The following is a 27597-nucleotide window of genomic DNA, read 5'->3' on the forward strand; positions in this document are numbered from 1 at the left end:
GCAATGCTTAATGGTAGATATTAATCTTTTAGCTGTCCATCTCATCCTCTACTGAGTACTGGTCCTGTGGACTGAGTAGAAGTTAACACATTTTCTGTTCATATAATTTGTATTCATGTATTTCATGTTATTCTTATGTAACCATCTTAATATTGGGGGTCCCCTCCTTACCCTGGCCTTTTACCATTTATTAGTTTATTTAATGTACAGGTTTTATTATGTTTTTGTCGTATTTCAACACATAGTGCTTTCGTAATTTTTTTTAAAAAGAAGTTAGTGGACTAGTTAGACCCTGAAAATATTTTAGAGGATGAACAAGCTAGATTTAGAGCATGCCATTCAACAGTAGACCAGGGTCTTATACTTTAGCATAAATATGTCTCACCGAGGGGTGGTACCCTTTATGCAACCTGCATTGATTTTAAGTCAGAATTATATCTTATCCCACAAGCTAGACTATGGAGTAAATTCAATGACTCTAATATGATAGCCAGCTACTAATTCTTATCCAACACCTATACAAAACACTTGGCTACGGGTTAATACTAACCGTGCAGGACATGTGCCAACCTTTGCGCCTACTTAAAATGTCTGTTTTATTCTGTGGGGGTTGTTTTGAAAGCCACTAACACTTGAAACACACTTCATTGTTGTGGCTTCTGTACAGCCCCACATGGCACAAGTTAGCCGTGGAGAGGACTAAAGAGCTTTCCAGAAGATTCAAAGCACCACATCTAACTAGCTGCTGGTCTGCTATAGTCCCTGGGATTTTTGATACTTTGGGATATGTCATGTTTAAAGCCTGTACAATGCAGATAATTTATTGGGGCTGTACTAGATTTGGGGTCAGGAAGAACATATTTACCCCGTAAAAGGGCTAGAACCATCTAAGCCATGTTTTCTCATTTTTCAATTTTTCAAAGTGATTTGGATTCAGAAATTGCTGGGCCTCATGGCCTCCACAACTAGGGTTGCCAGGTCCTTCTTCACCATCGGCGGGAGGTTTTTGGGGTGGAGCCTGAGGTGGGCCTGGTTTGGGGAGGGGAGGGACTTCAATGCCATAGAGTCCAATTGCCAAAGTGGCCATTTTCTCCAGGGGAACTGATCTCTATTGGCTGGATATCAGTTGTAATAGCAGGAGATCTCCAGCTACTACCTGGAGGTTGGCAACCCTATCCACAACAGTTGTTGTTCCTTTTGCAAGACTATATGAGACCATTACATTCTAAAAGAATGTCTCCCTCCATGCCATCCACATAGTAGGGCTGTCCAGTATTACAGCAGATGTACTCAGCAGGGAGGCAAGAGCAAACCACAAGTGGTCTCTCAGCAATCATTACTTGCAGCCTGTTTTCCAAGAATAGGGATATCCTCAGGTAGACCTTTCACCTGGACAGGCAAGGACAAGTGCCCCCTATTCTGTGCTTGGGCAGCCCAGGGCAGAGGCTGCATGGGGGATGCATTCCAATTCTAGTGGGTGGGAAGCCCGTTCTACACAAGGTCATTGTCAAGCTGACCATGGACAAATCACATTGCATACTCTTAGCTTCTTTTTGGCCAAGGAGGGTCTGGTTCGCACAGCTATGGCACTTTTCAAGAGGCAGGCACAAAGCACTACCATTGGCAGATGACCTGCTACACATAGGCCCGGTTTTCCACCACGACGTGAGTGCAACCCTGTTTTACCTTGGAATAAGCCCGTATGAGAAGATGTAAGTAGGATTATGTTAGAGCTTGTTGGAAAAGTGGCCTAAAACTATTTTAAAATTATATAAAATGGAACTATGTGAACCCAGAAGTATTATGCCTAAATGCTTTCCATTTCAGTCATAGTTAGTTGGTACTTTTTCTGTCACTGGGCTAAGACTTGGCAGTTTGCCATACAAAATGTTTCAGCTTCTTTCTCCCAATAACTTTCCCCATCTCCATTCCTTACCCTCTGTGGGGATGGGATATACCATATCCCTCCAACCAACTTAAGATTGTAGTAGTTTTTATGAGAGCACCCCTATTACTCAGTCTGCAGGACTGTCAAATCCTCCTACCCTAGCAAAAGAAGGTAGATAATTCTTTCCTGTCCCCCACTTAAATTCAGGAGGCAACCTACAGTGGCTTCCAGCACTAGAATTGCTTCTATTTGCTGCATTCATTTATATTATCTTCAACTCATTGGGACTGAATATCAATTATCATTCATAAACAGTTCTTTTAATTATATTCTTAGTTATGGCATCTTTTATAGCTCACTAATTACAGACGCACAAAACAGCCATGTTTGGTGTTAAATAATGTAAACAGGGATGTAATTCATTTCACATTAAATAGCTTTTATTGATTTATTGTTAATTTACATTTTTTTAAAAGGTCTGGAGAAAACTAATCCATTTTAATATGTTGGATGAAATGGTAGTAGCTGGTGTTTAGATTTGCATTACAGTATGACGGAAAGGTTAATTGTTCCATAATGTCCTCTTTTGTAAATGTCGTTGTGTTACTGACAAACACCATGCGAACAGGGTTTTTTTTCTAGTAAAAAGGTTGTTGAGTTCAGCAAAAGAACGTATGGTGTCATCCTAAGGAGACTTATAATTCTAATTCCATTCAAGTTATTTGGAATGCACTGTTAGGCTATTATCCAACAGACACTTACTTAGGAGTAGGCCCAGTGAATTCAGCGAGGCTTCTGGTAAATATGCAGGGCAAAAACAGATGTAATGTCAGTCTGTAAATGATCACTTGCTCTTGCATATAGACATGATTCAGATTGGGGCCATGTGGGATATTTATCATCTCATGATCTAAGATGGAGCTCTAGACGCTGAGCTCCTGGCTAGCTGACTTTTTGGTAGTTTAGGTATTAGTTTTCTGCCTTGTTTACAACCTCCTATACCAGCAACTCTATTCTAGAGACCTCTTCTGGCTATTGTGGAGAGGAAAGGAGCTGAAAGAACTCAAAGGAACTCAATATTAACAGGCTTGGTACTGAGCGCTGGAATAAGCGGAGTATCGGAGCCTGGAGTGTCGGGATCATCGGAACACTGATGGGACTGCATTACATTGCTCACCGGAGTGCTGACCGGATTACCAGAATGCCAATGAGACTGTATGTGTTGCACTGCTGGGAAAGACGATATGCCAGCACTGCACTCCTCCCCACTTGTGAAGAATAAGTGCACGCACCTGGATGCTTCCACCTCAGCATCCGCATTCCTCAGGCTCGTCTCGGCAGCTTTGGCATCTCTCTGGATGGGGAGCAGAATTGTGCAGACTATCTGGGTTGCTGCAGGCTGGTCGGGCCCTGTTGGAGATATTCTGGGCTTTGCCGACATCGCCTGGGATTCTCTGGCCTCCATCTTTCCTCGCCACCTCTGCTGGGCTACTTGGAAATTCGCTGGACTGGCTCTCTGGCGTTGATTAGCTGTTTGGCGCGGGGCTCCTGGCAGGCTGATTTTTGGATGTTCAGTCTGCTTTGTTTTCTTCAGAACTCCCCCTGCCTGAGGCTTCGGTCATTAGGCCTCTGATGACTCTGGGTCCTCCGTCACTCGGGGCCTTGACCGTTCAACCATGGAACTGGTTGCCTGCTGCATTGCCTCCTGCTGGACTTAGTAGGGATTGCAGCAGGAGAGGTCCCTTAAGATCTGTGGAGCTCCAGAGGGATTCTTTAGATTCACTGGTAGCTCCTGTTTGGGACACCAGTCACCATCTGTCACTTGCTACTGGAGAGCTGGGACTCTGGTCATCATCCTTCGGTCTCTGCTGGAGTGTTGTTCCATGCACGGTGCTGACTGGAGTGTAGAAGACCTCAGGAATTTAAAACCCATGTACGGAAATAACATTGGCCATTTACACATGGTCATCTTGTCCCCCTTTTCTCCCACGAATGTAGCAAATCTGCAAAGTAAGCATGCAAGGTCGGCGCCCGGCTGTAGGATGGACCCACCCATTCCCGGGACTTCCGCAGGTTTTTAAAGTCCTGTATTATCCCGATTTAAATGGGTGTTTCGCTACAGCCATGGGAGTTTGCCAGTGCGTTTCAAAATACTGGTAAACTCCCACGGCTGTAGCAATTGCCCTGCCTCAGCAGCAGCAGCGGCGGCTCCTTCCCCCCCACCGACCCACACCTCTCTTCACCTCCCCCACCCTCCTCCCCCACCACCCCCAGCACCAGCTGGCATTTCAGCCCACCTCAGGGCAGCCTTCAGCCTGCTGCCCGGAGCCCCGCAGTCAGAGGCGAAGTCACAATGGCGTACCCTTCCAGTGCCAAGATCATGCACTTCCAGCCACCACAGCCTCCACCCAGCAAAAGGTTGCCGGGTGTAGGTTTGCAGCAGCTGGACGTGCGCAGCCCTGGCGCCAGAAGGAGCCTATTATATACCTATTATATTAGGTGCTGTGGAACACAGGCAGGATGGTGCTGCTGCAGTCGTCCTGTTTGTGGCTTCCTGGAGGCACCTGGTTGGCCACTGTGTGAACAGACTGCTGGACTTGATGGGCCTGGGTCTGATCCAGCAGGGCCTTTCTTATGTTCTTACGCCACTTCACCTCTGATGGTGGGGCTCTGGGCAGCAGGCTACAGGCGGCTCTGAGGTGGGCTGAGATACCAGCTGGTGCTGGGGGGGGGCAGAGGAGGGCACCAGAGCAGGTGAGGGGGAGAGAGAGGTGCGGGTCCAGGGGGCAGAAAGGAGCCGCTGCTGCTGCAGCCCTATTTGTTTGTCCCTGACCCCATGAATTCAGTTTTTTGAACGCGGGGGGATGAAACGTGAGACAGGACAGGGATAAACAAATTTGATTACAGCCATGTGTAAATGGCCATAGCTACTGAAGGTTGAATTCTACAAGGAAGAAAGGCAGCTAATAAATGTTTGAAATAAATAATATGAGAATATGTAAATCAAACAGTGCATTCCTGAAGGAGGGACGAATTGCGGCGGCCAGGACAGCACAGCTGAAAAGCCTCCTCAGAGGCTTTCCGGCTGCTGTGGAGGGGAAAAAAGCATTTTTTCCAAAATAAAAACAGGAAAAAAGGCTTTTTTCCTCTGTAGGGGAAAGTGGGCCTGTGTAGGACCATCCTGGGAGGCGTTCCCGGGGTGAAAGGGGTTTGGAAGCTGCCTAACAGCAGCTCCTCCATCCCAGAATGCTCCAGGAACACCACCCAGGACGCCAGCACAAAGACTTGCACTGGGAGAATGCTGGCGGGAGACCCCGCTGGCACCCGAGCCCCATGCTGCTGCCGCGGTCCAGGGGGGCCAACGTCCATGCCAGTTTGCACAGTTCAAGCGGCACGGATGCCAGTGTAGGGGTCACGCTGGCTCCTAAGAGCATTCGGGGGGGCCTTCAGGAATGCACTGCAAGTGTCTAGCCTCAGATCTGTTTGCATACTAACTAAACAATTGTGTCCTTAGATTAAATAAAGGCCAGATCCCTGTTGCCATGGATGTGGGAAATATTAACAGAACCACTTGGTCACAACCACAGTATGATATGCATGTAGAGAAATGATGTAGCATTCTACCCAAGCTACCCCTTTTCACTGGTAGGAGGTTACAAAGCACTAATATGTCAAACTGGACCTTAGTGCTTAAGGCAAGATAGTAACACATGGAACAAAGAAGCTTGTCGGCTACAATGACAAAAGCATCTAATTTCCACTCTGGAAACTTTCCAGAAAAATAAGATATCCTATTTCATAAGAACAGCCATGCTGGATCAGACCAAGGCCCATCAAGTCCAGCAGTCTGTTAACAGTGGCCAACTAGGTGCCTCTAGGAAGCCCACAAACAGGATGACTGCAGCAGCAATATCCTGCCTGCGTTCCACAGCACCTAATATAATAGGCATGCTCCTCTGATACTAGAGAGAATAAAACTGCTGCTGTCATACTGCCCTTGTACAAATCTATGGTGAGACCACACATGGAATACTGTATACAGTTCTGGTCACCACACCTAAAAAAGGATATTGCAGAGCTTGAGAAGGTGCAGAAAAGATCAACTAAAATGATCAGCAACTGCCCTATGAGGAGCGGTTAAAGTACTTAGGGCTGTTTAACTTGGAAAGAAGGCGGTTAAGGAGAGACATGATAGAGGCCTATAAAATTATGTATGGTATGGAGAGAGTGGACAGGGAGAAGCTTTTCTCCCTCTCTCATAATACTGGAATGCGGAGTCATCTGCTGAAACTGGAGGGTGAGAGATTCAAAACAGATAAAAGGAAGTATTTCTTCACACAATGCATAGTTAAATTGTGGAACTCCCTGCCCCGAGATATGGTGATGGCTGCTGACGTGGAGGGCTTTAAGAGGGGAATGGACATTTTCATGGAGGATAGGGCTATCCATGGCTACTAGTCATAATGAATACTAGTCATGATGCATACCTATTCTCTATTCCTTGTCTAATTATGGCCAGCATGGAATTTGCCTTTTTCATAGCAGCCACACACTAGGTTGACATCTTCATCGAGCAATCCCCTACCACCCCAAGATCCCTTTCTTGGTCTGTCACTGCCAGAACAGATCCCATCAGTGTATATGTGAAGCTGGGATTTTTTGCCCCAATATGCATCACTTTACACTTACTCACACTGAATCTCATTTGCCATTTTAATGCCCATTCCTTCCGTTTGAAAATATCCTTTTGGAGTTCTTTACAGTCCGATTTTGTTTTAACCACCCTAAATAATTTGGTGTCATCTGCAAACTTGGCCACCTCACTGTTCACCCCCAACTCCAGGTCGTTGATGAACTGGTTGAAAAGCACCAGTCCCAACACAAATCCCCGAGGGACCCCATTGCTCACATCCCTCCATTGTGAGAACTGACCATTGATTCCTACTCTCTGCTTCCTATTTTTCAGCCAGCTCTCAATCCATAAGAGGGCTTGTCCTCCTATCCCATGACTATGAAGTTTGCTTAGCAGTCTTTGGTGGGAGACTTTGTCAAAAGCCTTTTGGAAATCCAAATACACAATGTCCACAGGTTCATTCCTGTCCACATGCTTGCTGACACTTTAAAAAACCTCTAGTGAGACAGAATAATTTCAAAGAATTATTCTGTTTAGTACACATACGGAATGCATTGATAAACATGGTACAGCAAATAATGCAGTATGCAAAAGATATTTCCAAACATCCAGCTGGCTCTTTAGGAAAACCATTGCATTAAGAGATGAGGGATGGAATTCTAGAAGTATTAAGCACTCTGAACACTGCATGCATTGAGTCTGAAGAAATTCAGCTTTTGGTGATGGTAATCATAGGGCATCTAGCTGTAGCAATTTTAATTGTTACAATTTTCCAAAAATGTGGCAAGAAAGTATGTTCATGTCAACATTCTTTTTCCCCCAAGTAAAGAAAAACATTAATATACTGTGACAAAGTATTGATTTTGTGACAAAGTATTGATTGTATACAATCAGTCTTGCATGTTCGACACCTTGGGGACCCTGATAAGGTGGAAAGGCAGCATAAAAATGTTTCAAATAAATAAAACAGTTCCCTGATAAGTGCTTGATCAACATGCTGCTAAACAGCAGATCCTCACCATTCACTAATTGGTTACTTGCAATTACACTTATTCACAGTCTTTGGTCCCATCATGCGAGCTGGTTATTACTTCCACTTGCATCCATTGTAATCAATCATTAAATTTTGTGGGGAATTCAGTTGTTTTGTTGTTGGAAGGCAGCATTTTCTCTGTCTCCCAGTGTTTGCAGATGATCATGATGTTTGCGGTGATCATGGGAACAGATCCCTCACAAATGTGGAGAGTCTACTGTACTTATACATAAATTGTATTATAGTTACGCTTGAAGGTGCAGCAGTAGCTGGTTGCAGAGTGATCAGGAATACAAGCTTCAACTCATCAGCCACCTGCAGACTTTGCTGGGCAGAAAAGATCTGTCCACTGTGGTGTGCATGCTGGTTTCATTTTGATTATATTACTGTTATGTACTTGATCTGGGGCATAACATGGGGTTGAAATTGTTCAGAAATTTAATTGGTGCAGAATGATGCAGCCAGGATATGACTGTATCTGAAGGGAGAGGAGGAAAGTTACAGCGGGAAATTTGTTTGGCCTTTTTCTCCCTATAAAATTAGGACACTCATGCCTACCTCTGACCTTTGGTAGGCATGCGGTAAAGGTTATAATCTCTCTGTTTAAATCAATGGAAATGAAAGCTAATAGAATAACAAGAAAATAAGAATAATCCTGGTAGATAAGACCAAAGGTCCATTTACAGTTCAATCCTAAAGAGAGGTCTACACCCATTGACTTCAATGGATAGGGAAAGGTGTAATTCTATTGCACTGCCAGTCCAGTACCCTGTTTCCCACTAGAGGTTTAGCAAAATTCATAGCAAAAACGTATCAATCAGATGCAATCTCTCACAAGTCTAACTATAGATCTCCTTGGGTCTCTTCTGTGCCATCCAATTTGAGCAGCTGTCGAATGGCTTTATGGCTTCATAGTAACTGCCATGGTGGTGTTTCATTTCCTTCTGCCTTGCTGCCCTTTTAGCATCTGCATGGCAGATGGAATCTGTTCTTTCATGAATGGTCAGCAGGTGTTCGTGGAAACCAACTTCCATAAGTCCGTGCGGGGAAAAAGGAATGTACACAATAACCTCTATAATGCAGATTTAGATTAACATAAAATGGGAGGACTTTTAAGGGCACAGTGCTTGCTTATAATGACTGGCTGAGTGACCAGCTTGCTCACTCTTTATTCAAATGATAGACTGCTGAGCAGTGCATAGCAATAACAGGTCTGGGAACAAGCTGAAACTCCCATTGGGCTATGTGGGAATGTGTGTACATGAAATGCTGCTGATCACACAGTACTGTTTGAACACACGAAAAGTAACCCACCAGACAGACTTGAGATACTCACAAACAGCTGAACAGCTTAGCCATAAACCAGCAAGCAGAATATTGATCCAATCCAGTTCTCTCAAAATAAAGTTCTGATACCTTTTAAAAATAGATTTAATAATGGATAAAATGAAATGTTTTTGAAGGGTAAAGCAAACTGTGCAGGGCCCCAATTTCAGCTGGATTAACTCCTTAGTGAAGGGGTATAGGATGGCAGCTGGTGTGAGTTCTAGTTGGATGTATCAGTATTTAATAGGGTTGCCAACCTCCAGGTGGGGTCTGGAGCTCCCCTGAAATGACAACTGGTTGCCAGACTACAGAGATCAATTCTCATAGAGAAATGGCTACTTTGAGGGTGAACTCTATGGCATTATACCTTTCTGTATTACGCCAAGCACAGGGCTCTCCTTTTGTTGGGGGAAATTAGCGGGAAACTGATAGAGCTTTGCAAGAGGCTGGCGTGGGGATCTGTAAACCAATTTATATGCCAGATGAGCGCACCAGTGGAAAGGTTTCCAATAAAGATGCTTTTTATTGGTTTTATTAAAAAATAATCAAAATTTGTTACACACTCACACACAATTCCCAACACATACAGAGCTAAGAAAGCAAAGGTTTGAGGGGGTGGTCACAAGGATAAGAGGGTCCCAGGTGGGTTATAATTACCTGATCCAGAAGATGAGGTCCAGAATGGCAGCTACAAGAAGGGAAGGACAAGAGGGACTGCACTCAAGTTCAGGGCTCACTCCTTGGGTCCAAGGGGGAAATGCCAGCAAATTGCTGTGGTAAATGGGGCTATATTTATACCCCTAAATGTAGCTGGAGGCTATGTCTCACTGCGCCTGGAAATGTCTGGGATTGGCTGGTCATTTCCAGTGACAACGGCTTGATTGCTCTAGATTGGATTAGGGGGATGCAGAAGAATGGAACCAGGAGGTAAGGCTATCAGAAATGATGTCTAGATACTTGAGATTTAAGTACCCAAACACTGAGTTATAGAATTGAAAACTGAGGAAGGATCTGGAAAGGTGGGTCAGAGTCGCTTGGCTGGCTACAGGATGAGATTAGGAGTCCGTCTGAATGGAGTTGATGAGATCTGGCAGGGTGTGTGCCCTCTACTGCAGGAGAACTACAGAAACGCTAAATGCTTGTCCATTGTCTCTTTGTTTGCACTGAACCTCCGATGTCTTCTTGGGGAAGCATGGTAAAACAAATCTGGACTTTGCCCAGTCAGCTTTCTGCAGCATTGGCACAAGCAGGCTGGATGCTAGGAGACCCCTTTTGTCTCTGGCTACACAGCACTGTTCCATCCCTTGCACACTAGCTCCAGTCCTGAACACCTTGCTAGGTGTACCAGGTTAGCCTAGGGCCTATTAGCATTCCATAACATCTGAGCATCCTGCCCCAATCTACAGTAATTTTCCAATATGGAGTTGGCAGCCCTAGACGTTAATATTTTTTGTAGTTATTAAAAGCCATCTATTCTTTGAATACATAGAATTGGTGCAAATGAGTTGTTCTAGCCGCAAACACCAAGTTGATATGGAGTGATTTTTGCCACCTCAATGTACTTTGCTTCTCATACTTATGCTATACTAGCAGCTTTTTATTTTCGGGGGGAGGGAGGATCACGAAATAGAATGGAAAAAGAAATGGCCATGCTGGCATTTTCTGTCCATGAAGTAGTAAAAGCCCTTTTCCTCTGAGATTTCTGAGTTTAGTATCTCTGAACATTTTGAACCTAGCTGAAAGAGCAGAACCTCTGCACTGATAAGGTTTTGAATTAATCTTATCTTGAGGCTTAGAGCAGAACTGGTGGGGCAATAAATGTTCAGGGCTTGTGGGATCTGAAAATACTCTTTTCTCCAACATAACATGAACTGTTTTCCTATATCTTCTTAAAAGGCTAACCAGGTATAGGTCAATTAGAGGGGAGGACATCGCTTTCAGAAAACTGGGACATTTTAGGAGTCAGGCTTCTGTGTGGTCCAGGACTTTTAGAAATGAGAATAGTTATTTTCTTAAAAATGAAAGTGTTGCCCAAGTGAAGAGAACATTGTCAAAAGCAATTTGACAATAAGGCAACCAAGAAAAAGATGAATTTGAAAAACAGATTGCTAAAAATATTGAAGCATGAAACCAGCAAGCTGAACCATCAAACAACAAAGAATGAAAGGATAACTAGAGTTTGCAGAGAAGCTGAGTGGATTCATTGTGTTGGTCTTTACTGTAGAAGATGGTGAATAAGCAGCAATTTAAAAACTCCAGGTTTTGATAGGCTTCGTGATTATTAAACAGAGGTGACAAGAGATGAAGTTATAGGTATAATCAACACATTACAAATCAAGTCACCACGTTGTGATAGGCTTTTTATTCTTAATCATATTTAACATTTAGCCCTCTCCCCCACAACAGCTAACTTATTGGAATTGTTATTCACTATTATGACTTTGACACTAAAATACATGTCTGGTATAAAATTAAATAAGAGTGCTAGTGAGAACTGGTCCTTCTTTTCCCAATATAAAAACATAAAAAGAGGTGGAAAGGTGAATAAAAATAAACACTTTCATAAATGCTTTCACAAGATGTCATAGTCCCGCTGTATATCTGGATTATTGTGTGCAGTTGGGGGGGTCTCACTTCAAAAAGGATGTGGACAGAATAGAGAAGGTTCAGAAGAGAAGCAACAAGGACAATCGGGCCTGGAGACCAAGCCCTATGAGGAAAGGCTGAGGGACTTGGGAATGTTCAGTCTGGAGAAGAGGAGGTTGAGGGGGGACATGATTGCTCTCTTTAAGTATTTGAAGGGCTGTCACTTAGAGGAGGGCAGGGAGCTGTTCCTGTTGGCAACAGAGGATGGGATTCGCAATAAGGGGGTTAAATTATGGACTACCAGCTGGATATTAGGGAATATTTTTGTACAGTAAGACTTGTTCAACAGTGGAATCAGCTACCTAGGTGAGCTCCCCCTCACTGGCAGTCTTTAAGCAGCAGCTGGACAAACACTTGTCAGGGATGCTCTAGGCTGATCCTGTATTGAGCAGGGAGTTGGACTAGATGGCCTGTATGGCCCCTTCCAACTCTATGATTCTTTGAAGAGGTGTATATACCTGTGGGGTATGGGGGAGGAGTCATTTTAAGTGCTAGTCAAGAATGCTTCCGCTTACAGATTGCAAGCTGGGTTTCATTGTAAGAAAGCTGTAACTTGAGAGGCAAATATTGTCATGGTGTAAACTCTGCCTCTAGGTTTGCTATGATTTCCTTTCATTTCTTTCTTATAACTCTCTTTGTATGTATAGCTATTAGCTTCTGGCAATTTCTTCAGCTACATGTCCTTACATTTTCCTGGTATAATAAGACTGCTTAGATACATACAAATGGTTGCTATTCTGCATTATGATACTGATAGAAAGAAACAAATAAATTATTGATTGATTGATTGATTTATAGCCTGCCCTCCCTGGCTGAAGTCAGCTCAGGTTTCGAGGTTGAATAATAAGACCAGTGCAGGAATTATGCCCACTTTCTTTTAAAGAATAAACTAGAATGGTCAGTATTTTTGGTTAAGGGTTCATTGGGATGAGTCTTGTATTAACCTACTGCATTAACATTACACCACAGGCTTAAAAACTGGGGTTGCCAACTTCCAGATGGGGCCTAGAGATCTCTCAAAATTGAAACCAATCACTAGACTACAGAGATCAGTTCCCTCGAGAAAATGGCTGCTTTGGATGGTAGAGTCTACCCAGCAGAGGTCCATCTACAAACCCTGCCCTCTCCAGGCTCCATTCCTTGAGTCAGCATAGTGTAATGGTTAAAGTGTCAGACTAAGATCTGGGAGGCCTAAGTTCAAATCCCCACTCTGCCTTGAAGCTCCCTGGGTGACCTTGGGCCAATCATACACTCTCAGACTAACCTACCTCGCAGGGTGTTGAGAGGATAGATTGGAGGTGAGGAGAAGGATGTAAGCCATTTTGGGTCCCCATTGGAGAGATAGGTGGGATATAAATATAGCAAATAAAGTTTTTTAAAATATCTCCAGGAAATTTCCACCCCAGAGTTGGCAACCATACCCTGAGCCATGGCTGTGAATAATTGAAATAACCCTTTCGATTCCTTCCCTTCCCTTTGACAGACTTCTCCAATATTCCACAGATGAAAATATGGGCATGTTTTTAGCACCTGTTCACACACCAGAGACCATGGAATATGTGTGCACATGCACACATGTATACTTTCCTCTCTGTATGATGTATGCTGTGTTCATTTAGTCTGCAAATGCCTGCTCATCACTAGAGTGTGTGTAGTTGACAAGCCAATATATGTACATAGTCAATATATGAACACTGATGTCTTCTACACAGGGACTGAATTTTGTAGTTTCCCCATTGCTAGCGGCCGCAGATAAAACACAGGCAAAGTACCTGGATGGCCCAGGCTAGCCTGATCTCATCAGATCTCAGAAGCTAAGCAGGGTCAGCCCTGGTTAGTACCTGGATGGGAGACCACCAAGGAAGACCAGGGTTGCTGTGCAGAGGAAGGCACTGGCAAACCACCTCTGTTAGTCTCTTGCCATGAAAACCCCAAAAGGGGTTGCCATAAGTCGGCTGCGACTTGATGGCACTTTACACATACAAAGTACCCTATAGTAGGTTTCCCAGCAGTTTCTCTGCCCCAATCCTCTGGAGGTGGCTACCCCCTTTTAAACCAGCAGGGGCTTTGCAATTTTTAAAAATGGCAGTAGGATATGTCAAGAAGTTGAGTTCTCTCAATTTCTTGGATTGCATGATTTTTTGGTTCAGGCCTGGGAGGCCTATGACTTTTGTGTTATTGGGATTTTAGACCAGAAAAATAAGTTTCCTTTTGAAAACTGCTTCTGTGGAGGGAGTAAGCCCCAGCTGGTGCTAGTTAACCTCTCCCCTTTCTGGAATGCAAGGCCATGCATTGCCATAGTAACCAATCAGTCAGCCATCATGACGATGTCCAGGTGCAGGTAGTTCTGCAGGCTTCCTCACCTGAAAACACCTCTTAGTGAGTCAGCATTTCTGACCAAGCAATTAATTAACAGCTAATTGCGTTCGTTTTCTCGATTGGTTTCGATGAGCTCATCCTTTTGAGAAAACGAATATAAGGACAGACCAACCCTAAACAAACTATGCATGCTTTGGGGTACAGCAGGAGAGCTGTGCTGGCTGCATCACAACCCATTTGATTTTGGCCCTACGGGGAAACTCTGGTCAAGCTGACCTGCTTGGAGAAACCTTTGGACAACCTTTTGAAACTTTTGAATGCTGGAAGCATCTTTGGAAGTTGGTAACTATAAACCTGATGCAAGAAACCTTTGCCAATCCTTTTGAACCAAAAAGGTTTTTGAATGTATTAGCTAGTTATGCTAAATAGTTTATTGTTTTCTTGCTTAACACTTCATGACTTTTCTTTCCTGTAAACCAGCTTGAATCTTATAAATAAATTGTTAGCCTTTAAATGGCTTGTGTCTGTGATTTTGGGATTCCAAGCCTAAATTCTAAGTGCCTTTGTGTGAGTGTAAAAACCACCTACCAAAAACCTAAGACATTTTGGGAGTGTAATCTTTCCCTGGCAGGTCTCTACCTTGCAGGGTAAGTGTTACACTCAATTTTGGAGTGAGTTGGGAGAGGATTGCCCTTATCTTCCCCCTGGAGCTCAACCTTTTGAAAGGGCTGGTGGCAGCTACTCCTTGGACTTGGGGCGAAAGCCTGGAGTTCAAGGTTTTGTCTTTTGGAAAACTTTTGACCAAACCAAAGCAGCCTCCAACTGGTGGAGACAGGTTGGGGAACTCTTTGACAGGATATCATTATATCAGTATGCAGTTGTAAATATAGGTGTAGTAGGTTCTCAGAATTTACAACTTTTATGTTTTAAAAAAGTCTCTAGCCCTTTGCCTTACGAAGATATGCCTTTTTCTTTATAACTCCTCAAGGGAAGACACTTTTTAAAATGAAATGAAAGGTATGAATTTAGAGAACCTGCTACACCTATAACAATATTCTAGTGCCAATTAAAACAAATTAAATCCCCCCAGTAGTGAGGGAGGAAATGGCTGCCGTGGGGAGAAAATGGCTGCCAGCGTGGGCCTGAAAATGCAAATTTTCCTACTGACACTGCAGCCATACAGACTTTACTGCGACATTTCCCAAAACTTTGGTGCAAAGCCAGTTTGAGAAAAGCCAGAGAAACCCATGGAAGTGCATGAATGCACCACAATACTGTGGAGAAGCAGGGGGGAAAACCCACTTCCCTCAGACATTGAATTCCTGTGTGGAAGACCCTAAGAATATTTTTAAATGGCACCACAACATTTGTTAAAAAGCCCTGGTCATTTAACTTTGAATAGCATGTAGCATTATTTTAAGATGGTGGTCCAGGATATTTTTTATAGAATAGTTTTTATAGTTTGGTGGTAGAATAGTTTTTATAGTTTGATCATCTTGATTTTTTGTGTTTTTATTTGTTGTGAACGACTGGGTGATCAAAAAAGTGGGATAAAATATTTTAATAAAATCTCTTTACTGAAAACATTGTAACACACCCTAGTATCCTTAAAATATAAAATAATTACATTTGAATTATTTATTCATGCTGGTAACTGTACCTCACTTTGCATACCAGCACAAAATTGCTTTTTGCATAAAGTTGTACATTTTTTTCAGCTAGCCCCTCACTGGCACTAAAAATGGTTTAATAGTTTTTACTAGTAATTTCTGGATGTGATACTAAGTACATGATGTGGATATTTCAAAGTAATAATAGAGATACTCTAATAGTTTTACTACCTGATATAAAATTTAAAAATGAAAATATTAAGGACCTAACTACATGTTACACACAGAGGAAGGCAACAAAAGCTTTATGGGAAGAATCAGTTTGGAGTGGGGAATGCTTAACTCCACCCAGAATTTTGCAACTTCAAATTGCCCTATCCCCTTGCCCCCCATTAATGTAGTAATTCTGTTGATGTTACTACATCAAGTGAAATATGAGGCAGTCACATGATGGTTCTGAATATGTAAATTAAATGCTACCAGGAGGGTATAGTCCTCCTGGAAGTCTACTAATTCAGCAGCAGATAAGAGGATTGCATTTTTAAATTCCCTTCCCATAGATGTTTTCATGCACATTTTCTAACTGAATGCATTGCAGTTTCAAGTAGGGTTGCCAGCCTCCAGATAGTACCTGGAGATCTGCCATTACCACTGATCTTGAGCCGATAAAGATCAGTTCACCTGGATAAAATGGCCGCTTTGGCAATTGGACTCTATGGCATTGAAGTCCCTCACCTCCCCAAACCCCACCCTCCTCAGGCTCTGCCCCAAAAACCTCCTGCCGGTGGAGAAGAGGGACCTGGCAACCCTAGTTTCAAGCTAAGTGATGTGCTATAGATCAGAGTTCCCGAATATGGTGCCCATGGGCTATTCAGTCATGCTGAACCACTTGGAAGAGGAGGTAAAACTCTCAGGGACCATTTTCTGATAGTTTCAGTCTTTCTTTGTTTGAGAAGACACAAACAGTTGCCCTTGGGATTCTGAGTCGTTGTGACATTTGAAATGTGGAGCTTCCCTGTGCTCAGTCTCACACCAGTGTTCTTCAGTATCTATCTTAAGCCACTGAAAGCAGATATCTATAGCTCTGGAGTTGAGTGTTGTCAGTATATGAATGACACTCAGATGTATATTGGATTTTAGCCTCCAAAAGCACCTGCTTCAGTCCTGAAGCTGTCGCCAAACAAATGAATGGAAACAAGCTGAAATTGGCTCCAGAGAAGATAGAGATTATGATGGTTTGGAAAGCTGCTGTCCTGGAGGGGATTGACGTTAGTAATAACATTGGATGTAATCATATTATCTTTCGTCTTCACTTGAGTCAGAAACAGTCTTGCTTTCTGAACTGACTTTGGTCCACATTGGTCCATGTTTCTGTAAACTCTGGGACTGAGTTATTGTAATGTCCTCTGCATGGGGCTGCCCTTGAAGACAACTTGGTCACTTCAGCTGGTGTCAAGTGTGGCTTGGTCAATCTATCCACATTACATCAACTCTAACACTTCCACTCTGGCTGCCCGTTTATTTTTAGGCTCAATTCAAGATGCTAGTTCCTTTCTGTAAAGCCTGTCACAATGTGGGACCTACATGCCTGAAGGGTCTCCTCTCCCTCTATGTACCAGTTATCTTCCTCACAACTATTTCTTCTCTCAGTCCTCTTTCAGTGGGCTTTTGCTAGATAAGTTATCATTCTTGTTATACCTGTTGTTCTGGTTGAGTTTGTTGGCTTTATTGTATTGGTCTGCTGTGTTCTTTTCCCTCTTGACTGGGTGGTACACCATCCTGGTCTATATACAAAATGGGTAAAAAGACTGGACAAACTTCACTTTAGCATTGCATACATGTTGCCCGAAGGCATATAGTCAACCATGCTATTAATTATTTCCCCCTTCTTTGTTTACAGGAGAAAGGAACAGAAGATGACAGCTGTATTGAAGAAATGTTAAGGGTAGGACGATAGTTTATCCTTCCATTATTTAACAACTTAGAATGTATTTGATATGAGGTGGTGTATGTTTTGTGGTATTACCTACCAGGTTTCCTATAACAGATAAAATTAGCAGGTCTAAGAATAAATAGTAAGAAAAGTATCTGTTTAGACTTGGGGGTTGCTCTTAATGTGATCCATCATTACACTGCATGGCAGACTGCAGAAAACCACAAGGCCTACCACCTGTGTCTTTGGTTCCTGAAATGGGATATAGTGAATTCAGTATTTGTTTGTTTGTTTTTTATTTTACTGTTTCATAGTCTGCCTTTTTCACAGAAACTGGAAGTGGATTACACAGTGAAAGCTGATGCATTCAATAGGGTGCAACATCTAATAAGCAATGTACTAGGAATAGAGTTACAGAAATAGTTTGTGTCTGGTAGTATTCCAGTGGCCCATGAAAAACTGATTTACCCCAAACCCACTAGGATTACTAACTGAATATAGCAGTTAAATAAACAAACAGTTACTAGAAGGAACTGGTACAAGATGTTTTCTCAACATCTTAGACATACAGAAATTATAGAAAGTTTGACTTAATTTACCAGTTTCATGCAATACAGATTTTGTTTAAGCATTTCTTCAGCCTTAAATGCCTCTCTAATTATTTGGAATTTATTGTATTGCATTTATGTTCTCCTTTCTCTGCCTTCCCATCCTTGTAAGTGCAAAGTCTGCATTCCTAAGAATGTTGTTCCTGGGAGCAAACCCTACTGAATAAAATGGGACTTATTTGTGAGTAGACTTGCTTTAAGATTGCTCCCAGAATGTGTTTAAAAAGTAAACGTTAAGTGAATTTATTGTATTCATATTGTATTGCCACCTCCTGCCTTTTCCTGCCTTCCTACCCCTGTGGGAATAGTTAGTAAATAAGTATGTGTTAAGTTAGCCAAAGGGTAAGTGAAAAGTAAGTAACGGTGCCATCCTAAATTGTATTCTATCATTCTGAGTTCATTGAAATGAATTGGCTTAGAAGGTTGTAGTGCTGCTTAGGATGGCACCGTAAGTCACTGAAAATGGGGTGGGGGGCAGATACTAGTGTTGTAACACTTTATAGACAAAGAAAAAATTATTCCAGCATATGCTTTTGAGGACTAGAACCCTTTCCATTTGCACAGATGCAATGAGCAGCTCCTCACTGTCATTTTATGTAGGCGTACTGTTTATTCATGCTTTCCATTCATTTCAATGCCATCCTAAGCAGACTATATCCTTCTAAGCACCTTGATTTCAATGGATTTAGAAGGTTGTAACTCTGCGTAGGAGGGCATTGTTAGTTAGGATATTTATTGGTTGCTTTTCTCTCTAACAGGACTCAAAACAGCTTACAACAAATAAAAATAGAATCAAGCACAATAAAATACAATGTAAATTTACATAAAGAAATGATGAGAACACAGTGTATCCTGGGGCCTTGCCCTTGGGCTCATGCCCCAGGGATCACAGTTCCTGGCCATGCCCAAGATATATATCTGGGACAGGAAGAGCAGGACAAAAGCACAGCCAAGACTTTACAGCTGACAGCAGTGTTCCAGTCTGCCCTCCTTGCTCACCTGCTTGTAATTTGTGTGGTCTGTCTGTGTGCATGCTCCAGAATTATTACTGCAAGTGGATAACGTGTTAATATTTAGGTGTTCTTATGGGCTTTGTTTAGTATTTGTTTGTTTGTTTATTGTTCATCTTCTTTGAGCGTCTGCATGAGCCCTGTGGCCAATGGCAGGTTAAAGACCTGCTGTGTGTGTGTGACAGAGAGGATTTCCCGGTAGGGGTGGTGAGTGGGAGGCAAACGGCTGCCTATCTGGTAATGAGTGGTTGGTGGGAAGTGGGAGAGAAGGATGCCATCGCACAAAATCTGACATGATTGCTTGGGTGCTCTGGTTATATTGAGACAGAATAGTCATTTAAAAAAACATTTTCATATGACTAGGTGTGCTAAAGTATGCATGGGTATGCACATTTGAATGCATTTTCCAGTGAAAACAATGTCATGGATGTTCATTAAGATGAGCATCCAGTTTTCATCCACAGTTCCTGATCCATGAACTGACAGGCATGCAGAAGCCTGCCTCTGTGTGAGAATCTTCTTAGTGAGATCCTGTCTGAGAAAGCCTGCCACTTGAGTTGATAACCCCATTTCAATATGCTTTTCACACTAAAAAACACAGTCACACATCTGAAGCAAGAGCTTAAGTTAGCAAAAGAGATTTACAGACATGCTTTCTGTTACACCTTCAAATGTGGTGCACAGATCTTTAAAACAGTATATTTTAATAAGATAGATTTCTTTAAAAAAAACTGTTATTGTCAATGAACTAAGGATTTGAAGTAACCCAGACCAGAGCAGACCTTCCTTATTATAAAGGGAAAATGGAAAAGAAAGTTTGTTCCCTATTGCTTGATACAAAGCTACAGAATTTACCTGTAAGAATTTATTATTCTGTCCTTTTCAATTTTTTCTTCTTTTTATTTTAAAAGTCAGTTACAAAAAACACCATTAACCCCAGAAAAGGAACTTTGTTTTTACTTCAGAAAACTGGAAATCTAGGGCAGTATAAATAAAGTAAATTTTAACTAAATTCTTAGCTTATTCTAAACGACTACAGAGAACTAAGATCGGCTTCAGACGTTAATTGGCTTGGTTTGTCAACAATATACCGATAGTGGAAATGATAAATCACTTCAGTACCATGGAAAAAGAATACAATTTTTTTTTTTAATAAGCAGGAGGAACAGTGCTGACTACAGGGGCAAGCTGATTGGTTGTTTAATAATGCATAACAAAGTGCATGTCAGATCAAAAGCAAATCAGACAAACCAGAAAGAAAATGAAATGGCATGATGGCAAAAAATATTAGACTTATCTCATACAATTCAATCATAAGCCAATTTACTTGGATATAGATAGCATTAAAATTAGTGGAATTGACTGCCAAGTAAGATTAAAGTGCCAAGTGCTGGTTTTGACCTTTAAAGCCTACATAATTAGGGCCGAGATTCCTGAAGGACCGTCTTCTCCAAAGTGAACCTACCAAGACACTGAAATCAGCTAGTGGAGTCCTGCAGTGTCTTTTCACCTGGGTGTGGCAGCACCCAGACCCTGGAATGCCAGGACACTCATCTGGCTTCCTCTTGGGCAGCTTTTAAAGAAGGCGTTCCAAACAGATCTGTTTCTCCAAGCCTTTTATCAGACTCTCCAAAGGATCGCACTATTAGATGGTTTTGTGGTATCTTATGTTTTTAAATCCTTTATGTGATCCTGTATATTTTCTCTGATCCTATCAGCGCATTCCTGACTTCTGAGGATGAAAGTCCTCAGGAGGCCAGGAAGGGGCTGCGCCGGCGTTGGGACCCCCCACACTGTTGCCCGCCAGTGTTGCCCCCCCACACTTCCGCCGTCGTGAGTGCCCCCAACACCAGTGTGGGGGCCCGGATGCTAGTCTCCTGACACTAAGTGGCAGCACCGCCTCTGACACCAGCTGGGCCTTCCGCTGGCATCCCACTGGCATAAAGGCCTGAGCTGGCATTCTGGGGGGTGTTCTGGTGTCGGGGGGTGGAACACCCTTTCACCCTGTTAACGCCAGCGGGACTAACAGCGTTGCTGCTCCTGCTTTTTAGCAGCACAGGCTTGCTGTTTTCAGTGGGGTGAAATGCCCCATTTTAAAAAGAAAAAGCCTTTTAAAGGCTTTTTTTGAGATTTTGGGGGCCGTGAAGTGGGTTAGGAGGCACCACAGTGGCGTCTCCTCCCCGCTGTCCCCGGCTGTCGACAGCTCAGGAATGGGCTGTAAATCTGTTGGCTATTTTTAACACTCTGTCTATTTTTAATTGTTCTGTTGCTAATTCTTATCCACTCTCATGATTGTTATGTTATTATGATTTCAGTAAGACTTATTGTATTGTGATGTTATACTGTTTATTTTGGGTAGTAATTTTATTTTGTAAACCATCTTGCCGATATGTTATATCTAAAGACAGGGTATTAAATAAGTAAGTGTGGCAGTGTAGAACTTCTTTTTGACCTTGTACTTGGTGAATGGTCTGTTTTAAAAAATAGATGTCTGCATTTACTGTGTGTTGATTGGTACTTTAATATTTTCTTAAATGATGTTTGACTTGTACTATAATTTACTAAGAAGATGGTGTGGCTTGATAGAGTAGCAAGCACTTAACAAAAACCTAGACCTTTTATATCTGCCACTTATTTCTTGATTATCTTTCTGGAGGTCAGGCCCTTCATTTTGACACTTAATGAATAAAATGTCTACGTTGCAGGAAATGGGATAATGAATTGTGAAAAGACATAATCAGCAATGACTAAATAATTAAGGGAATTGAAATGTAGAGTCTCCAGGGAATACATTAATAATAACATGATTTTTCCATATGCTAAAAATGCTGCTTTTTTTTTTTTGAAAAAAAGAAGTCATCACACATGCTTTGTGGCAAAAAAAAAGTAATTTAATAGGAACTGCAATTAGATGTTCTGCTTTTAACTGACTGAATAAAAGATGAAATCATATAGAAAGTATATTTAGAAACAACCCAGAAAATAAACTGATTATTATTCATAGTCCTGCTAATAGGAGCTCTAATTTATGCATCTAGTGGGAATCATGTTAAGCAATTAGGAAGTGGTGTCACACTTCACTTGTCTTTATGCATTTACATATTTATATATTTTTTCAATAACGTGGCAGCATTTCCCATCTTATAGTTACCTTTAATGCAAGTCTGTCTAGAATATTATTCTGACATGCTGTTTAATAAATGTGGTTACTGGAGCTCTGAAGCTGTCTGAAGTTCAGGGGAAATAACATCAAACATGCTTCTGTTTTATTTGATCCAGCCGATCACACAGGGTTCTATTAATCACAACTGGAACAAGAAGAAGCTTTCTGTAGCATTCTATCATGATTTTTTCAGAAGTGTTGTATTACTGCAGGAATGATGCTGTTCCCTTTGCCTGTCAACTTGAACTTCTCCCTTGTTGCAGCTCCCCACCATCGGATACCATAATCTTGTTTATGCAACTTGGCATTAATGAGTTGTTATATTTCCTTACAAATTGTTTCAACAGATTGCAATTCAGTACATGTACTTATTGCACCTGGGTAACATTATTAATCATAGTAATGCATTGTGTTCTCTCCCAGTGACTCTGTAACATATAGAGAATGAGTAAATCATTGCAAAGTCCCAGTGTATTTAGAAGATACTATCCAAATGCATTTAACTATCAGGAAACTCATATTTTGAGAAACCCATGCAAAATGTAGTATTGTGCGTGTGTTAAGTGCCATCAAGTCACTTCCGACTCATGGCGACCCTATGAATCAATGTCCTCCAAAACAGCTGTGACCTGAGCCTCCATTGATAAGGTGGCATCTGCCCCAAACTCAGCTCCATACATACTCCCCTGTTACTTTACGCTGACGATGCTGTGCTATTGTCATGTTCAAGGGTTGGCTTAAAGAGATTACTAAACCGGTGCCATGTGTATTGTACTGCAAATGTTTTGATGTGGAACTATGCAAAATCCAAGGTCCTGGTATTCTCAAAGTCCTGGAAACCACTTAAATGGATAATTGGTGGCAACTCACTTGAGCAGGTCAAATATTTTAAATATTTAGGCATTTATTTCCATCATAATGCATCTTGGAAAACCCATTATCAATTTGCAACTAAATCAGCAGAACTCAGCTCATTAGCAATCATTCGGGGTTTTTCCAATAGAGGAAATCAATATATTCCTGCTGCCCTTAAGGTCTTTAACGCCAAAGTCAACACGCAATTGATGTATGGTATTCCTGTCTGGATTAGTGCACTGGGTTATCCACTGGAATGCACCCAAGCCAAATTCCTCAGAAAAATAATGGGTATGCCCTGTGTGTCCCAGATGCCACATTGTGCTTGGAAACTGGCCAAATGCTGCTTGAACAAGAGCGTGGCTCATGACTGTAAAATTCTGGTTATGCCTCCATTTTAAGGCAGATTCCTCTTCCCTTATCTACTGTATGTTCATGGAGTCACATGCTTCTATGTGGCTTCAACATATTGAGAGCAAAATTAAATCTATTGGCTTTAACCTCGACTCCTTGCTTATGCTTACTGAGGCAGAAGCTTTTCAAAGGATAAGGTGACATTAAGATCACACCCAGACCCTTGACGGCGGATGCAGATGTTAGTTGCACACCATAAAGAGTTTTTGATGTAACTGAAAGGGATGGTAGATCTAGGCCTTCCATTTACCCATCCAGGACAGGGAATTACCTGCCACCATTTACTAGCCCTGAAGAATTATGAGCAGGATAAAAAAATAGCCTCCACATTAGGGATTTGCACTTGGATATAGCTGAGCTGAATATGTATATATATAATCAGGTCTCCCAAATATATCCAGGATACTAAAAAAATGGGTCCTGAAAAATCCGGGAAAAATTTGGGATTAGCCAGAAATATTGGGAGCTGGTGTCTGCTGGCTCCCGGGATTATTTTTTCCTTTTCTCGCTCTTCCTCCTCCTGCCTTGTTTCTGTGGCTCCTGGTGATTGGTATCAGCTTGCCAGGCTGCTTTAGGTATGATTCTGTCCGTTTCAAGATTTTTTTTAAAGTTCATTCTTTGCTAAAGCTGGTGTGATGTCAGGGTTGTAGTTTGGGGGGGTCTCGATGTTTACAATGAGGTTCTCATATTTTACCATTTCAGGTTCTTTAGTTTAATATTGTTTCAAATTCTTAGGTTTTCCATTGGTTGGGTTTAGCAATAGCTTGCAGTTGTCTTCCTAACCGGTATTTGGAACTGTTTTTTGAGGGGGGGTGGTCTAATATTTTTCATTTCCATTATTCCCTATGGGCAATCTTTCTTAGGGGCTTTTTAAATGTACTGACACCAAAATACCATACCAGTATTTGGAACCCAGGAAACTGGGAATACTGATATGTTTCGGCTCCAATGCATCTGGATCTGAAAAATACGAATTTTTCATCTTTGTGACTTCTGTGCAGTCCCACATGCTTGTGCAGGCCAGCCACGGAGATGACTAGTCAGCTTCTGGAAGAGTTTTGCTCCACTGGAGCACTCCCTCCCCCTCCATACATGACAGGGAGGGGCAGGGAGCACTCTTCCTCTTTCTGCTGCTGTGGTGAGAGGACATATGTTTTGGCTTCTGCTCGATTAGCATTTCTGAGGTGATTTTTTCTTCTTCTGAGATCCCCCTTGGATGCTATTTTTTCGTTTGTATTTTGCCTTTTTTGTTTGACCATGGCATTGTTAAAAAAATGCCAGATTGGCGGACCAAAAATGGTTTCAAGTGACGAACATCAAGATTGCCTACTGTGCTTGGGAGAAGACCATGTTATGGGCTCTTGCCAGTTCTGCGGCCTTTTTACTCCTAAGGCACGCTGAGAAAGAGATGAGAGGTTGAAGGCGACCTTGTACGAGAGATCGCTTCACCCTCAGTGTGAAGGAAAAACACTGTTCCCCTTCAGTGGCATTGGTCCATCCCAAACTAGGGACTCCGAGGACGGTCCGGGTGAAAGTTGTCATGCTTCCTCCGAGCCCCCTCATAATAATAAGAAGAAGAATAAACACTCCTTGCCAAAGAAATCTTCTTCCAAAAAGGTCTCGTGGTCGAAGTCCTCCAGCACTGAAAAACCCGCCAGCGAATGCTCGGTGTCAAGGCTTTGGAGCTGATCGACTTCAAAGTCACTAACAAGTCTACGTTACCCATTGGTAATCCTGACAAAGGCTACTACATTGGCAGAGGAGGGGCACTCCTCTCAGCATCATACTACACCACCAAGGAGCAAGGAGTTACCACCTCCTAAAGCTCCATCGCCAAGACAACGGATGCCATCAAGGCACTGGTCCAACTCACCTCGTCGTTTGTCAATCTTGCCCTGACACATCTCACCTCAATGCCAACAGGAGCACTCGGCTCCGAGGACAGAACCTCTTGCTAGAGGTTGAAGCCCTACAAGTTGCCAGCAGAGCAGTGCTCTACCTGCCAATAGGTGACCTCACACGCCGTCACTGGTGGGACTGGAAATGTGCTTTTCCTCCTCGGCCATTGAGATCCCTGACTCAGGGTCTGACTTCGAGATACCTCCATCCAGGGACTCACACCATTCAGATAACCACCAGTGCTATCAGTGCAGCTACTATAGACATCATCATTCTGATCATACCAAACTGACCACTTCAATGCCAAGGAAATCTGTCTCAACAGCATCTGCCTCAGCTCCATATGAGTCATCAGGACAACATAGTCAAGTCCCAAATCGATCGGATCTGTGCTTGGATCCGGAGGAGAAGGGAGATCATGGTTCTGACATCGGTTCTGAAGACACCTTTCTCCCTTCCCCAGATGATGCAGTTGGGGATCCTACCCCAGTATCCCCTACTGAGGACTTGAAGTTTTTCATGGAGCAATTTATCCGCTTGGCGAAAGAACTCAAGCTGGATATGACAAAATTGGATCCGAGGCCCTTGGGGGTGCTGTACAATCCTATCATGGGGGTGCTGTACAAACCTTATTCAGGTCCACCAAAATTCCTTTTGGTCAAAGGTATCAGGGATGTGGCCATGGTGAGTTGAGAGAAACCGGCTTCAGTTATGCCTTCAATTAAAAAGATAGAAAACCTCTATAAAATCTGTGAGGAGGATGCAGAGTTTTTATATAATCATCCTCTTGCTAATTCTATCATTATAGATGTGTTAGCAGCCCGTTACAAGATTGGTGCACATTCAGCACCCATGAACAAAGAAGGGCGTAAGTTGGATACATTTGGGAGAAAGATTTATTCCTCTGGCTCCTTTGGAGTTAAGAGTGGCCAATTTTGGCGCCCTAATGGGGTGATATCAGATGGGCCCCTGGGACAGGCTGTATGAGGTCCTGGGCTCTCTCCCAGAAGAGAAGAAAACCTTAGTGAAAGTGCTACATGCTGGGTCATGTATGGAGCGGGAGGGAGCACTCCAGAGGAGCAAAACTCTTCCAGAAGCTGACTAGAGAGCTAATGTAGTGTAGAGGTTAAGAGCTGTGGACTTCTTCAGTGTTGGGAACCCTAAGCAGATTAGATAACATCAGAAAAGGTAGGTCTGAGTAAAACTGCAGTTTTCAGTAGGTAATACGAATAATACCTATACCTGCAAGTGTTTTTGCTGCTCTATGCTCCAGGTCAAAAACGGTCAAGAACTAGAGAAGTTACATAACTGTGACTGTTTTACCTTTGATGTCATTAAATCTCATACTGGCAATGCAAACTATTAGCATCAGTGCAATCTACTACAGTGATCTGTATCAACTTTAGGGGCAGTTGTCCCTATTTAATAGCTTTGGGGCAAGGGATAAATCTGAGTATGGGAAATCTCACTGTGTGGAATGTGGGTAATCCATATTCTTTGACCATGAAGAGCGGAATTATACCAGACAGTTAAGACTTGCTTAAGGTATTCTTCTTGTCTCACAAATCATAGAAAACCAGGCACCTGATTTCCTGGCCTTCTCGCTATCTCGCAGCTCTAAACTTGACATTTTGGCTGCAGAGCATCTTTTATAATAAGACTGACAAAAATTTCTATTACCTTTCTCTTCCTGTTCCAAGGTCTAATTGACAGCTGTTCCTGCTCTGCTCCCAGATGGCCATGCCAGCACCTTGAAGTTGATCTGCCTCTGATATAATTTGCTTCCACCTGTCACGTTAGGGAGCTCTCCAGTAAAACAGAATTTATTCCCAGGGGCCTCACTTTTGACTTCCTGACATTGGTTACTTCTTAGACCCACCTCCTCTCTTTTCTGTACCCTCATTAGACATTCATTCTTCAGTATATTGTTCATTGGGTTAGTTTTTTCTCCCCAGATTATATTTACAAAGTTTAGACATAGGTTTTCAGGGCCAGAAATTATTGTTTTGAACTTTCATGGTCAAATCTGGAAGCCTGATCTTTACAGCCATTACTAAATTTATTTTAAGGCATGCTGATACTTAATTTGAGGCTGCAGCTGCTGTTTCTGCATAATCCTTGTGTAATTATTAAGTAAAATCAGTGTTTTCATGTATTAGGAAAAAACACATGATTGTTTAACAGGGTATTACACAAAATAATGGTTTAAATAGTCTCTGAGGATTTTTATTTTGTACAAATGCATTATGAAGCTTCCTTG

The 27597-nt window shown here is 42.4% G+C and overlaps 1 protein-coding gene across 1 annotated transcript in view; it reads left to right on the top strand.

The window, feature by feature from the left end:
* AFF3 (ALF transcription elongation factor 3) overlaps positions 1-27597 on the top strand; it is a 276318-nt gene that overhangs the window by 113155 nt on the left and 135566 nt on the right. The window contains exon 5 of the mRNA XM_056862161.1: positions 17356-17400. Within this exon, the coding sequence (XP_056718139.1) occupies positions 17356-17400 (45 nt within the window). The remainder of the gene's footprint in view (positions 1-17355; positions 17401-27597) is intronic.

The sequence above is a fragment of the Euleptes europaea genome, chromosome 16, assembly GCF_029931775.1.
Source record: "Euleptes europaea isolate rEulEur1 chromosome 16, rEulEur1.hap1, whole genome shotgun sequence".
Lineage (NCBI taxonomy): Eukaryota > Metazoa > Chordata > Lepidosauria > Squamata > Sphaerodactylidae > Euleptes > Euleptes europaea.